This window comes from Carassius carassius, chromosome 1, assembly GCF_963082965.1.
Source record: "Carassius carassius chromosome 1, fCarCar2.1, whole genome shotgun sequence".
In the NCBI taxonomy this organism is placed as follows: domain Eukaryota; kingdom Metazoa; phylum Chordata; class Actinopteri; order Cypriniformes; family Cyprinidae; genus Carassius; species Carassius carassius.
Window position 1 is genome coordinate 38,811,877 of NC_081755.1, and position 14,574 is coordinate 38,826,450.

A 14,574-nucleotide genomic window follows, 5' to 3' on the forward strand; every position below is an offset into this window, starting at 1 on the left:
TGCCATTTCATTGACCAGTGCAATGTTTATCCATCAGGATGGTAAACATTCATTTAAGGACAGATAATATCACAGGAGCTAACTCCGAAATCCATGGTCTATACCTGAATCATACACATTATAGATTTGATTTTCTCAATATTTTAACAGCAAACGTTGCAAATATAGAAACAGTATCTGTACATAGTTCATTTGTATTTAGCACAAACTCAAATATTGGGAGGAAAATGGTCCATAAATTACAGTCCTTCAGAAGAAATACTAAGATTTCATAAGATGTCTTGTCACTGTTGGATTCATTTTAGTCTCACAGTACACAACAGCTAATCCAGTCACAGGACTTGGCCATGCGGTAATCAAATACTAAAAATCCATTTCAACATATATATATATATATATATATATATATATATATATATACTGTATGTATATTTTTTTATATTTGCAATATATTCTCCTCTTGTTGCTTTAAGTAACATCTTTTAATTTTGATACACAAACCTTTTTCCCTAAGTTGAAATTCACTGTAGTGTAATATTTATCCATTAGAATGTGATTTCACTAGATTACGGATTTCTTCTGGTTCTGTTCATTATGGTCCATCAAAAAATTAAAAAGACACAGACAAAAATTTGAGTAGATTAAGATTTTTGTTGGGCTGACACTCCCTTCCAGTAATCTAGAATGTCATGAAGGTCTTCATCCTTAGCAAACTGCACTTTTTTCCTCAGTGCATGGCCTGCGGCCATGTACTCCTCATTTTTGTGACGCTTGCGATGGAGTTTAAAGCGCTCCCAGATGCTGTGCGATGGTTTGCAGTAGTACTCGGGACTAGATGAGTAACTCAGATTGTGGTACTGGGGAGAGAGTTGCGAGTAAGCCAAGTCTCTGGCACGAGGCCGCGTCAGGGGCTCCAAAATGGAGGCTTTCCGACTATCCGGTTCTTCCAACTCTTCAATTTGGTGGGCGTCGGGGTAGGAGTGCCGATGTTCACTATACTGTCGGATCTTCTCCGCCTCTGCCCTTAGTATCGCAGCAGCGGGCGTGATGGTCAGAATAGTCTCCCCTGTGGGTGAAGTCTTCTCTATGTACTTCGACTCTGACTTGTAGGACACCTCTGAACGGTAAGGCCTTGGACTCCGCATTGGACCACCAGTGGCTGTACTCGGACGCTTTGGAGAGGCATCTGATGCATGATGTCTTTGTAAAGAGTGGTGGTAGCTATCCTTGTAGACAGGTGACAGGAAGCTAGACTTGCTCTGAGGCTGTTCTGAGATCAGTACCAACTGAGGTTCAGCTGTTGACACGGCACCAGATTTCACCCCTTGGAAGGAGGTGGACTCTGATTTCAGAGCATCTATGCAATTGTTAATAATCTGGTTGACCTTGTCCACCTCCTTCGCAATTGTCGAGATCTCGGGAACTGTGGCTTGGCTGTTGCCAGGCATGGACATCTCACATTCCCTTCGATCTGAGTGCTCCCCTGTTCTCACTTCCATGTAATTCCCTTTGGCTATTTTCGGAGTGTCGCTGATGTCTTGCAGTTTGTATTGCTCAATTTCACTGGTGGAAGGTAGATAGGGCATGCGGGTCATGCTCTCCCCAGTCATCATTTGCTTTTGAGACATCCTGGATATTGTCCCGCCCTCCAGCTCACCGCCATATTTTAACTCAATTATGTTCTTCTTTAAGCTGCCTGCCTTTTTGTGCTTTTCATCTTGTTGTCTCTTTTTTCGCAGACAGTAATACACAATCCCTAAAACAATTACCATACTGAAAAGACATCCTAAGATAGTCATTATGTAGTGAGTGGCTGTTGCATTACTAGCTACTGGTTCTTTCCCATTCCTAGGCCCAGTGGATAGTGTCAGACATGTATGATTGAAACGCAATGAGTTTCTTATGGAAGCCACACAGTAAGTGTAATCGGTGTGGGGTTTCAGGTTTTTCAGTTCAATATCCTCCTTCTGCCGCTTTAGATTCTGTATATCCGTGAAGAAGCTGTTGTTGTACAGGACAAGGATGTACATCTTCTTGTAGGGGTAAGGGATCTGAACAGTGATTACTGCGTTTGTGTGAGACACTTGCTTGAGTTTCATGATTGGTTTCACATCTAAGTCTATGTATGTGGGACTGATGCTGATTCCCTCCGGTTCAGTCCCTGAAGGACAGTCGTCCAACCCACACGGCGTCGAGTCTGGAGGGTAAGTGGTGGTCTCGGTAGGCACAGGGATGTACGTAGGCACAAAGTCCTCCGTGCACACAGTGGACAGCATATGCAGAGCATTCCGGTATGTGGGATTGTTTGGATTCTGGCTTAGGAGACTGTAGCCCGAGACTCCTGCAGGAGAATCGCACACCATCCGTTCACTTGTCCTGTTAGAAAAGACCGAGAGCCACTTGACGAACCCCCAAAGCTCACAGGAGCAGTTGAAAGGGTTGGTGTAGAGTTCACAGGTGGTCATCTTAGTCAGGCTGGCGAAGGTGGACCCATCCAGCACCTGGATGCGGTTCATGGAAAGATCAATGTTTTCTATGTTTGGGCACTCCCAGAAGGCATTGGGTGTCACAGTCTCAATCAGGTTGGCCTGGAGGTAGAGGTACTGCAGCTTCCCCAAACCCCTGAGAATCCCTTCGGTTAAGTTACGCAACTTATTGAAACCCAACTGGAGAACCTGCAAGTTGAACTGGGCTGAAAAAGCCCCGTCCTCAATATAATTAATCTCATTCTTGGTCAGATTCAGGTATGTGAGGTTGGTAAAGCGGCTAAGGGCAGAGTAGTGGATGCTTTTGATTTTATTCTCATTCAATCGAAGGTCCACTATGGTGCTGTTGATATGCTGAGGGATGGCCTCATAGGGTGGCTGGTTTTGGCTGCAAATGGCCAGCCATACAAAGCCCTTTTCACCCTCTATGAGCCAACAATCCCCCATCACTCCACCTATGTGAGTCAGATAAACTATGGCCAAAGACCAGAAGAAGGCACTCTTCACCATGCCTCGAATACTAGCTCCTGATGCCCTTCTGGAAGCCATGAGCGATGCCAGTTGGTAGCAGCTTGGGGTACCACTTGAGTTCAGACTAGGCTGGATGGAGCCTCACAGTATTTAAGTAGGGTAATAAACCCTTTCCCTTTAGCCAAGGGACAAAATGTCCAGTCTCTGGTCCAGAGAATTATTTCACATGAGTTGAGGATTTCTGCACTGATATGTCAGCCCCTTTTTAAACCTGCTGACCATAGCTTATGCATTTACAGGTTAAGTCTCCAATAGAGAAGTTTTCACACTAGTGGAGTGCTAGAGCTGGGTCTTAATGTTTCACCAATTCAAAATGGCCTGTATTTATTTCCCCAGGGTAGAGCATTGTTGATGGCTTTCATCCCCTTGTCTTTTCTTCTATTCCACCATTTTAGTCTCATTTATAGGCCCAGAGGTGCACCCTGGATAAGAAAAGAAAAAAAAGGAAGCATTGACTGACGCTCACAAAGTCTTTAAATTAGAAAAGCAATATTCGAAATACAGTTCAACATGCAACAGCGATGACATGGTCCATACCATACAATGTGGTCTGCAATGTATGTGTGCAAGCTCAAAGGAATAATTAATATTGTTTCATTGTATTTATTTCTGTGACGTCTTATTCAGCTGGACCTGTGGAAGGTAAAATAATAACTTTGTTAGCGACCGTCAATTTATTTTGCACACAATTTTCCTTCCCTTAAGCTCAATAATATGTTGTGACATATTGCTATTATCGCAAACCTTTGGCCAATTTCCCCCTGACAGATAAAAGAAAACAAAAGTGTCCCTTTTCTCCCTCCAATAACTCTGAGACCATTCAAATGAGCAGAACCAATACTCGGGGGATTAAAGAGATGTCCTTTAAAATGTCAAAACAAGCATTACCTCTTGAGACCAGTTTATCTAATTAAAATGCATCCATATTGCTGTTTTGCCTCCAGATTTTTAAGCAAACTTTTTCTTGATGCTCATTTATTTTTAAATTAAATACTCAGCTATGAAGCAGGAGGAAATCACACGGGAATAGTATTTCTTTGAAAGACACTGCCCTCACAGAGAGAAGGTATGTTCCCTGGGGTGGTAGAAACAAGAGGGAGTTTCAGTTCACAGTCATCCCTGGCAGGCTTTGCAACCACATTGAGACAGCTCTAAGCAATGTTGGCTGTATCACAAATCATTTTCTGAGTTAAGAGAGGATGGGAACTGGTTTGAAAGGAAAGGGCTTTCTTTCCACTGCACTCCTTCTTCTAACCGTGAATATAAAGACAATTGCTGTGTGTATATGTGTATGTGTATGTGTGAGTTTGTATTTTGCAATAACCTGAGTGCTATGAATTCTCCTTATTTCACTTTACTACAACAGTAAAGGAACAATATATTGTCCAGTAACTAAAAAAAAACTTTGTCCTCTATTGGTATCACCGCAATATCAAGTAATGTACATTATTATCCAACCAATATGAATAAAACTACAAAAGAACACAACAATGGCAGCACAAAATGAAAGTCATTCATTATTGCACTGTGTCTTCTTGAAGCTGGTGAAAGCTCCTAAAAGTCGCTTCACTAGATGGAGGAATTATAGGTAAATACTTGCACAATATTGAATTCTTTACAGTGATTTTCACTGCTCTAAAACTCATTCTAATTGCTCTGTCTGACTGCCCCTCTGTAAGCCGTAACTTCAGCTGCTTACCTGCCCTGCGAAAGCCAAGGTGACTGGCAGAGAGGGAGCATGCTGATTTTACACAAGTAAATTATGCAAGGAGGCTTTCACTGAAGAGGAAAGTAGCATTTCTCAAGTGTATAGATGGACACGGTTCATAAAGCCCTTGATGAAAGGCAGTGGATCAAAGATGGGATTTTACTGGGCTTTGTCTGGGTTTCTCACAAGTGATGCATTAGATTGTCTATGTGTAAGATTACACTATGGTTAAAACCACAAACAACACGGGATACATCTTATTAAATCTATTATAATCATTGTCACTTATTTCTAGAATTATTTCTGTCAGTAATCAGGATTGTAACACTGACCATGTCACTCTTTGTACTGATTGTTCTTCTTCCACTGAAGCTAAAGATGCTCTTTGGATCATTTGAACCCATGCCGGAAAACATGACCGTTACATTTTACACAAATTTGTGGAGTTCATGCAGCTTGATTGCTGCTGTCATTAATGCGAAATAATGAGATGCCAACTCAGACATTCTTATTTATTTTTCTACTACATTTTTTTTTTTACTGAAAATGTTGTTTTGATAATATAATATGTAATAATTATTTGTATTTATTTAAATGTATTTTTCTTTCTTTCTTTTAGTTTTTATTACTTCTCAATTCTAGAAAGCAAAATAAAATAATTGATGATCATCTCAGACTTGTATAGTGCTCTGAATCTATGACAAACACACCATGAACATGACAAGTGCACTCACATTTCCCGCTTGAGACTTCAAACTTCTAAGATTCTCTGTGAAAAATCACTTTCATGAAAGTGAAAAATCACTTTCATGACAAACTATGAAACACTGAAGTGATTTGTTTTGATTGATATTACTAGTTTCATCAGAATGAGAAAATAATTTTCATAACTTGCCTGTACATATAAAAATGGGAAAAAATGCTAAAATGTAACATTCAAACTTTAATTTACTTGCACATAAACTTCATAATAATATTTTTCATTGTAACAATTTTAGTGCAGATTTTGTCAGTCAAGTGACAAATGTATTGCTGTGGACTAATTTTCAATGACATGCAAATACAAACAATATATTGAATTCAAAAGCCACTGTTTGTTTAATCAACAGTTAACTTGTCTACACAAAATATTGCAATTATTGATATAGGCGATTAATTAATCAGCAAGCATGATGCAAGTAATTTTATTCCATTTTCTTTTGTTTTAGTCATCCCTAATTTTAATTTATGCCTGTGAACCAAAGCCAGTATAATCATATCCCATTTCTTCTAAATGCCACTTTCCTGCCACACTGCAATCAAATTAGGCTCCCCATGTGGTTAAAATTCAAGATACTAGAATACACCAGTGACTAAATTTTCCCATGCAACCCCATTACAAAGAGATTTGTGAATATATTTCCCTGGTGTTTGCATTCTTAGGTGTGTGAAAGACAACCAAGCCACTGTAAAATTGTGTATTAACAGTCAGTAGAGTAATGTAATTGGAAATTATATATATATAAAAAAAAACATTAAGGCTTCCCCTTGACAGCTCCTATTATTTGCTGAAGCTCAGCACATTTACTTCGAGGTGGAAAAAATTGTTTTGAAAAAAAAAAAGTGTATTCATGAGTACCAACTGCCTCACCTGCTCATGGCCCATATTTTTCTCTGGCGACTGATAGGACAGTGACTGGACAGGCAGGTGACAGGCTGATAGACAGCTTCATCATGCCACACTGCTTTCTGGACGGTTTAATCCTCAGGCCGTGCCGCTACCTGCTTTCAGCTGGCCTGTGCAAACAGAAATCTGCTGCCCAGAATGGCAGCTGCTGACACGAGAGCCCTCAGTGTCACGGACAGGTGCAGAGCAGGAACCTCGGCAGGTGGATATATTCTATGGTGGATGGAGATCAGAATGACAGCTCAAGGTAATGGAGGCTACAGCACCAATCAATCAGATCCATCAATGACACTTAAAGATCAGAAGTCATCTTCTTAGTCAGATGACCTTTCTCTGCTTGGTTCGGTTTTTTTCAGACCTGCGAGCTAGTGTCTAGGTTAATAATATTGAAGTCAGACATTGAGAAGATTAACCATGGGACAAGACAAGACAAGACCAACTTTTAGCATATGATGTATGGTTCTACATTTACATTTACTAAATCTAACATCAAATATTGTGATACTGTCTGGAACTACACTGAATACTGACATTTCCATCCACTTACTCTTTGCTTTAAGTGACACTGAGTAGTGAATATTGAATGAGTGAACAAATGCTTGACTTACAATACCATTCTAATATTTGGGGCTTTACTTTTTTTTATGTTTTTGAAAAAAGAATTCTCATTCTCAGAATTTCTCAAGAAATCAAGGCATAACTTTAATTGAAAAAAAACCTTCTTCTTCTTATTATTATGAATAGAAAGTTATGATGACTAGCTCATGTTGCATCTGCTGGTTAGTATTCAATAGAGCAGTTTGCAGCATGCTTTCACAATTCCCAAGCTCCACCTGTATAGATCTGCAACAGATTGTTATATATGCTATTAATGCATTAGCAGTAGTAGTGTCTTAAATCCTCACAGCAGTGTATCTGTGTATGTACTGTAGTGGGGTGGTGTTGGCGCAGTGGATAAGACACATGCCTTTGGTGTGAGAGACCTGGGTTTGAATCTACTGTGAGACACCAATGTGTCCATGAGCAAGACACTTAATCTTTAGTTGCTCCAGAGGCGTGTGACCTCTGACATATATAGCAATTGTAAGTCGCTTTGGATAAAAGCGTCAGCTAAATGAATAAATGTAAATGTACTGGCAGTAGCAAGTTCCTGTACTTGAAGCAGCAGCAGCAGAAATAAGCTATAACAACAGCAATAACCAACAGAAGCAGGAGCAGCATAGCAGATCTATTCCCCCAAGCCCAAATAACAAACTACATATCCATTACCATGCTTAAATCAAGTTGTCATAATAGTTGTCTTTATTGGCACTTTTTGTGTTAAGTGCATCCTTGCTAAATAAAAGTGTCCATCTCTTTAAAATAATCATATAATATTTTATTAACTTTTGAGTGGTAGTGTGAATTACCTTAATCTGATGTAGGTTTACTGGATATTATCAACACTGCAATATATTTTTTAAGTCACCTTTATTTATATAGTGCTTTAAGCAATACAGATTGTGTCAAAGCAGTTTACAGTATCAAATAGGAAAATAGTGTGTCGATAATGCAAAAGCACAATATAAACACTCAATTTTCATTGAATTCAGTGATCTCACCGTCCAGCTCAGTTCAGTTTAAATAGTATCTGTGCAATCAAGTTGACAATATCATTGGAAATTAAGTGTCCCCAACTAAGCAAGCCAGAGGGGACAGCGGCAAGGAACCAGAACTCCATCGGTGACAGAATGGTTTTTATATTCTATCCATGGTAATAGCTGGAGGAGAAATTCTGTCCACAAACTCTGCCAGTGGAGAGTCTTCACATTCAAGCTTAAATTCGAGCCAACCAACCTAAAACTAATGAAGAATCATATAGAAACTATAAGTGAGTGTTTCATGGCTGTTTCTGTATTGTCATTGACAATGCAAGCAACAAATGTGACAATATCCACACTTGTTTCTCACCCAAGTCATCTCAGTTGTGCGGACACTTTCCACTCACACATTCTCTGTCAATGTACAGCTTGTATAAACAGCAATGTATGTTGCACAGCATGTTGAGTCATTTACACAAGGTAAACAATGACCCGCCGACTAGTAAAAAGTCACACAAACCCTGAAGTGAAGTATTAAAATTCATAACCTCCAAGCAATTGTGTTTGAATAAATCCACTTTTGATCCTTTTCAGAGAACCAGTGAGAGTGAAATCTGGACAAGAGTACAGAGTCACAGAGAAGCCAGTGTTAACAGTTGTTTTGTCTGAATCTGAATGAGGCCTGAGGGAGGGATTAAATCTAATTGTTATTCAGTGTCGTCTGGGTATGCATTTGGAATTAACAGTGGTTTCCAACAATGCACATTTCTATCCCAAACTCAAACATTATGCCAAGCATTACCACTTTCCTTCCCGCAAATTTGTACCCTCTCATCGGTCTGTTCTGCATGTTCATCCACACATATTAATGACTCTCGCTCTGCATATGCCATTAGTGGCTGCTGGCAGGCAAGGTTACTGAAATTCACTTTGTTTTTAGGGGTGCCTGAGGAGGAGCACGGACAGCCATGTGTTGAGAGCGGATTGGCATGAGCTATTGGATGGATTTGAAATTGGTTGGACTGAAAAGCCTGTCTGGATGTGGCCAGAGCCTCTCACATCAGTAATGGTGCTATGCAGTGACATGACCATAGTTTGGGTTGGAACAGCATTTGAAATGGATCCTGAGTCCCTCTGAACAGATGTTTCCCATACAAACAGAAAGAATGAGGCAACTGTGCTACAGGGACTAGAATTCACTTACGGTATTAAAGGTGTAGTTCACCCAAAAATTAAAACTCACTCTTGTGCTCACATGCTGTTATTGCCATGGCACACAAATAATTTTTTAAAGAATCTTCACACAAATCATAGCACTGCATTCTCACATATGTTGTAACCAAATATGATTGTAATAAAAAAATTGCTGTGTGTCTGCTGAAAGTTTTCTCACTGGTGAATGATGTATTGTAGTGATGTTGTCTCTGGTCATCTGATCTGTTTGCATTCATGCGTTCAGGAAGCATGGCTTTGGACGGCGATTTGGGACTTTTACTGTAATTTAATTACATGCATTTACTAAATGGTTAGGGTTAGGATTTGTCTTGGGGTTAATTTCATGTAATTATGCATAATTTATTGTTATTATAACAGTAAGTGCATGTAACGTGCAAGAAGGACACCTCAAAATAAAGTTTTACCCTGAAGTGTTACCAGAAATGCTAAACAACAATAATAAAAAATTTTTTTAAGTAATATTTCTTGTGAAACACATCTAGCCAAAAAGAAAACCCCATGGGGCGACTCTGGAAAATGTGTCACTTAAAAGGTTTTCCAAGACATCCAAATGTCAAAAGCACAATCACCAAAACCATCTTATCACACCATTGGGAATTTAGAGTGAGTGTCAAGAATAAGTTTGTGAAAATATTTGGATTTCTGGATCGATAAATCATTAAAATGCAGTCTGACCTTAATTTAACTCACAATATGTGGTTTTATTAACAAAGTTCGGGAGGAGCATGATCGGATAATCATCCAATTTGGCACAGGTGCATCTCGTTTAGCTAATCATCTTACTTCTAATCTATTTATCCCAAATTAGGGATAGGGGGAGTTATTTGGGTTCGGGCTATGCTCCGGGCCTGGACCCCTCCCCCAGGACAGCACGCCAAAATGTGCCTACTATTCGCCTTCAGATTAGATGTAAGGGTGAACCCATGAATACAGACATGCACTATCTGCCTAAACAAATAACACAAATGAGTCTTTAGCAATGTTTTCATAACCTTTTCATCTAATTTTCAAAATGTGTTTTGGGCCTGTGAAAGCCTTTGGAATGGAGGCATTGTTTACACTAACAAACCTTCCTCGAGAAGTAAGCAGGATTTGCGTGACTTGATTTAAAAGGCAGGGCATCTGTGAAACCCACACTTCTAATCTCATCTCCCTAATTGACTCCAATTAGCATTTGGAGAAGCACAGAGTTTCATTTACTTTTTCCATCCTGTCTTGTCAATGATCATACAATGCTTTAAACAAAAAATAAATACATAAAAGTAAAAAAAAATAAAAAAATCTCTCTCTCTCTCTCTCTCTCTCTCTCTCTCTCTCTCTATATATATATATATATATATATATATATATATATATATATATTTGTTTGTTATTAATTTAGTCAGATTTCTATAATTGTGCAATTGATGAAGATCACAAATTTTATGGAACATCAATGTGGACATTTTATAAGCATCAATGGAACAATATAGGAATTTTTAAATGGTTCACAAATATATATATATATATATATATATATATATATTTTTTTTTTTTTTTTTTTTTTTTTTTACACTGTCATTTGGGATATCTAAAAAATAGGACAGTGGAGGGCTCACTTAGGAATACTGGGATGATCTTTAAAGCAGTGAAGTTCCTCTGAAGCTTAGTCTCCAACTGAGCATGAAAAGAGAACAGAGAGGCAAATTACAAAAGCACTTTCCTCTATCCTTAACAAAACTTTACCTACCAAACTCAAATGTCCATGAAACGAATATGAGAAATCCATCAGGGCAAAATGTGAAGTGGGATGACTGATGGCTTTAACAGGCATTAAAAGAAAAAACTGCCTCTATCCTGTGGCCCATTCTCCCAAGTCTGTGACCTTTAAAGCAACAAAATGGCAAAGGCCAAGAGTGTGTATAACCTTGGCCAGCAGGATACGGAGGCTAGACCCACTTTAGGTAAAGTTCTGGGTAAACTGATAGAGACTGGACTCATTAATATAACATAGACATGCTGTTTGTCCAGCCTGACTCGCTCCAGTTGGACTGATTTTACCCCAAAGTGTCGGTATACATTACAGATGAGCTGCATAACTTGTAAGAGCAAACATGGAGTATGTTCACAATGGACCCAGATAAAAACAAACATGATCTGCATAAGCCATCATTTATATTCACATTTTGTTCCTTATGTTTTTGCTTGCGTTTGGCCCCAAGCTCCTTAGAAACATACTAAATCTCTTGCAAATATTAATATAAATGATTCCATTAACATCATAGGGCATGTGTTGCTGAAGAAGACTCCACACTTAAATGAGTTACATAAACAAATGGTAATAGTGTCTGTAGGGACCCTTCCTAGCTCTGCTTTCTCCTCTGTCCATTCTTCATTAATAGCCTGAGTCTCCATGGTCCAGCGGAGGCCATGTGTGCTGTAGGCCAGAACAGTCAGGGTCTTCAAGCCAGACGGAGCCTCCTCTGGGAGTGCACATCTGCTCCCTGGTCTGGGTGACATTTCGCTTTGGCGAGCATGCAGAGCAGTGATGGCTTTTTCTGCTGTTCTCTATGCACAAGCTAATGAGAGAGCTGTAGATAAACTCAAAGGTATTCACCACGCATTTAGTACTAGTGAAATGTTCATTGTTCTGGCCATTTAAAATGTAGCAGCAACAATTCATTAGGAAAGAAAATGACAAGTGAGATTTCTTTAGTATCTCAATTGTTTCTGCAGAGAAATTAAATGCAGGGAGTTTTGAGTTCTGCTTTCTCCTGACAAAAGACAACAGAAATCTCACACGTGTCTCCTCCAGAGTTTCAGAAGAAATCTTAATGTCACACACTGTCAGGAGCAGAGGAGAATGGCACACTAATTTCCTGTTTAATAATGTAAATCTGCTTTGACACAATCTGCATTGTAAAAAGCACTATATAAACAATGGTGACTTAACTTGACTTTACTTTTACCAGCTTAATGTTTTCAGTCAGTTATTTCTATCTTTTGCTGTAGTGTGTCAGTAGGAAATATCAGTAAACATTCCCAAACATTAATTTTGCCAGTAATTGTAATAGATATTTGTTTGCACAAGGAGTCTGACAGCAGCCAGTGCTACATACAGAGATCTGATCTCATCATCATCAGTCTGTCTGGAATAACATGAAGAAACAGAACAAACTGAGACAGACTCAATCCAGAAGAACTGTGGCAACCTCACCAAGACACTTCAAGAGACCTACCTGCAAAGCTACAGTATTGTTAAAAGTACTACACGTGTGTAAAAATGCTGTAAAATGGGGATGCTGTCAAAAATAATGTCATAAATAGATTTTATTGATCAATTAACTTATATTAACTAAATTAAATCAACATTTGGTGTGACCATTTTTTGCGTTTAACCCTCTGGAGTCGATTAACGCGTATACGCGTTTTGAGTCATTTTCTCCTGACAACCCCAAAATAACTTTCAGTTTTGATCGTACAGATAAGAGCAATACATCAATCGAATCTGTAAAGGGTCTATTTTTTTTTTTTGCATACAGACATAAGCTTTTGTCTTAGGTGCACTTGCGCATAGTTTTTCCGATATCTTTGCAGGGAGGTTTCTTGAACCATCTTGGAGATGTTGCCACAGTTCTTCTGGATTTAGTTTCAGTTTGTTCTGTTTCTTCATGTCGTTGTTATGATGCCATATGATGCCATAGTGTTTCTTCCACATTTAGTTTGTAATAGTGTCAAATCTCAGGTCATACACTATCTACAATACATATTTTATACTGTTATACACCCACAACAATAGTTTTATTCATTTATTTAATTTATTCATTTATTCACATATAACTATTGAAAGCAGTGCTGGAGAATCCCATGTGAGTAGTGATGGCTGCTGGTGGAAATCCTGTTAGACTGAACGGAGCAGCTCTTCTATAGAGCCTCGAGGGTTCAACTCTCTGTGATGAGAACATCACTCTGAGCAAAGTGCAGTTGGTTGGACCTTCACGCCTCATAGAGGACGCAGATACACTGACTACTGTAACTATCTCACCACCCAAGACCCGTCAGCAGAACTGTCAGACTGAACTGCAGCAGCGGTAGGAAACGTTTACAATTTAAAAGGAGTCATGAAATGTCAAAATGTCCTTGATATTTACCCATATAAGAGGTTACGCTACAATAAAACATTTCAAGTTTCCTTAAAGCTAACTCTCCAGTTTAAAAGGTGTTCCACTTTTTAAACTGCCTAATTTGTGACGTCATGTTTTATACGTTGCAATGAAGATGTTAATCATGGTTGTGGGCATTTAATCATGCTCTGGAAAGAGGTAAAACACTTTAAAATAATGTGTTTGTGACATAGAGCTAAAATGAGGATGGAAAATTATCAATTTAAAAATATTTTAACTTTGACACAGAAAATGCAGAAACATAATACATTTACAACTAGATATGCACTTCATGAGGCTTTTAAGAGCTTGCTCAAATCTAATTCATAGTTAAAAATGTAATAAACAGTATAGTATGCCATTTTCCATTCTACTAAGTTCAAATCCAAATTACAGTTCTATATCCTGTTTGCTAGCTTAAATTAATTAGCTCTTTTTTTTTGATTTATGAATTCTGCACAACCTGAACCACAGATCCTCCCTGTTGTTGCCCCCTGCCTCTTTCATCTCTCTCTCCACCCCTCCAATTACCCAAGTACCCCTTTTCCTCCTTGTCATTTTCCTCATATTTTCATCCCCACCCTTGTTTCCTTTCGTCTTCCTTCAGCAGCATTTTGAAGGTGTTTGAAACCCTCTGAGGACGTCCCGCTATGATGTTCTCCGACTGCTTATTTGAAGTCATTTCAAATTCATACGTGTGTCACAGGAAAACATAAAAGAGTTGCACAGAAAGGGCTCAGAGGTGCTGAAACAATTCAGTTGTAATGAAGCCAGCTCTCGTGGGAGGGGAGGACATTCAGCACATCGACCCCTCAAATTACTTTCGAGTGAGAGAGAGAATTATGAGGAGGTAGGAGTCGTGCTTCATTTGTATCAGATGGTATTAGCGCTGTACGCTAATTACCGGAGAAGAACTGGCTGGAATTGAGAGTCAGTGGTCCTGCCCTGCCCAGACCTCTCCATGTGAAGGGAGCTGGACTTTCTCTTATGACTTTGGAGACACAATTTCAGGTCTGGCTTTCAGGTTCACCCCAAACGCCTCAGTCAAGAACACAGAGTGCCTTGGGGCTCTGCACACTAATTATCTTTATCTAGCGGTTCCTTGCTGATAAGTGAGCGTCATTGTGCCAATTCCGGTTACTTTAGATTCATTTGTTTTTGGGACAAAGCCTATTATTTCCTCATGCCCATTGGCGTCGCCTGCAAATATAAACCGAAGGTGAAA

At 39.1% G+C, this 14,574-nt stretch overlaps 1 protein-coding gene across 2 annotated transcripts in view; it reads right to left on the bottom strand.

Annotated features, from left to right (window-relative positions):
* Positions 1–442: 442 nt before the first annotated feature.
* Positions 443–14,574, bottom strand: part of LOC132149602 (protein ELFN1-like) — a 111,970-nt gene continuing 97,838 nt past the window's right edge. For both annotated transcript variants that reach the window (XM_059558989.1, XM_059558996.1), the window contains exon 3: positions 443–3,439. In XM_059558989.1, coding sequence (XP_059414972.1) covers positions 642–3,035 — 2,394 coding nt within the window. In that variant the 5' untranslated portion in view covers positions 3,036–3,439 and the 3' untranslated portion in view covers positions 443–641. The remainder of the gene's footprint in view (positions 3,440–14,574) is intronic.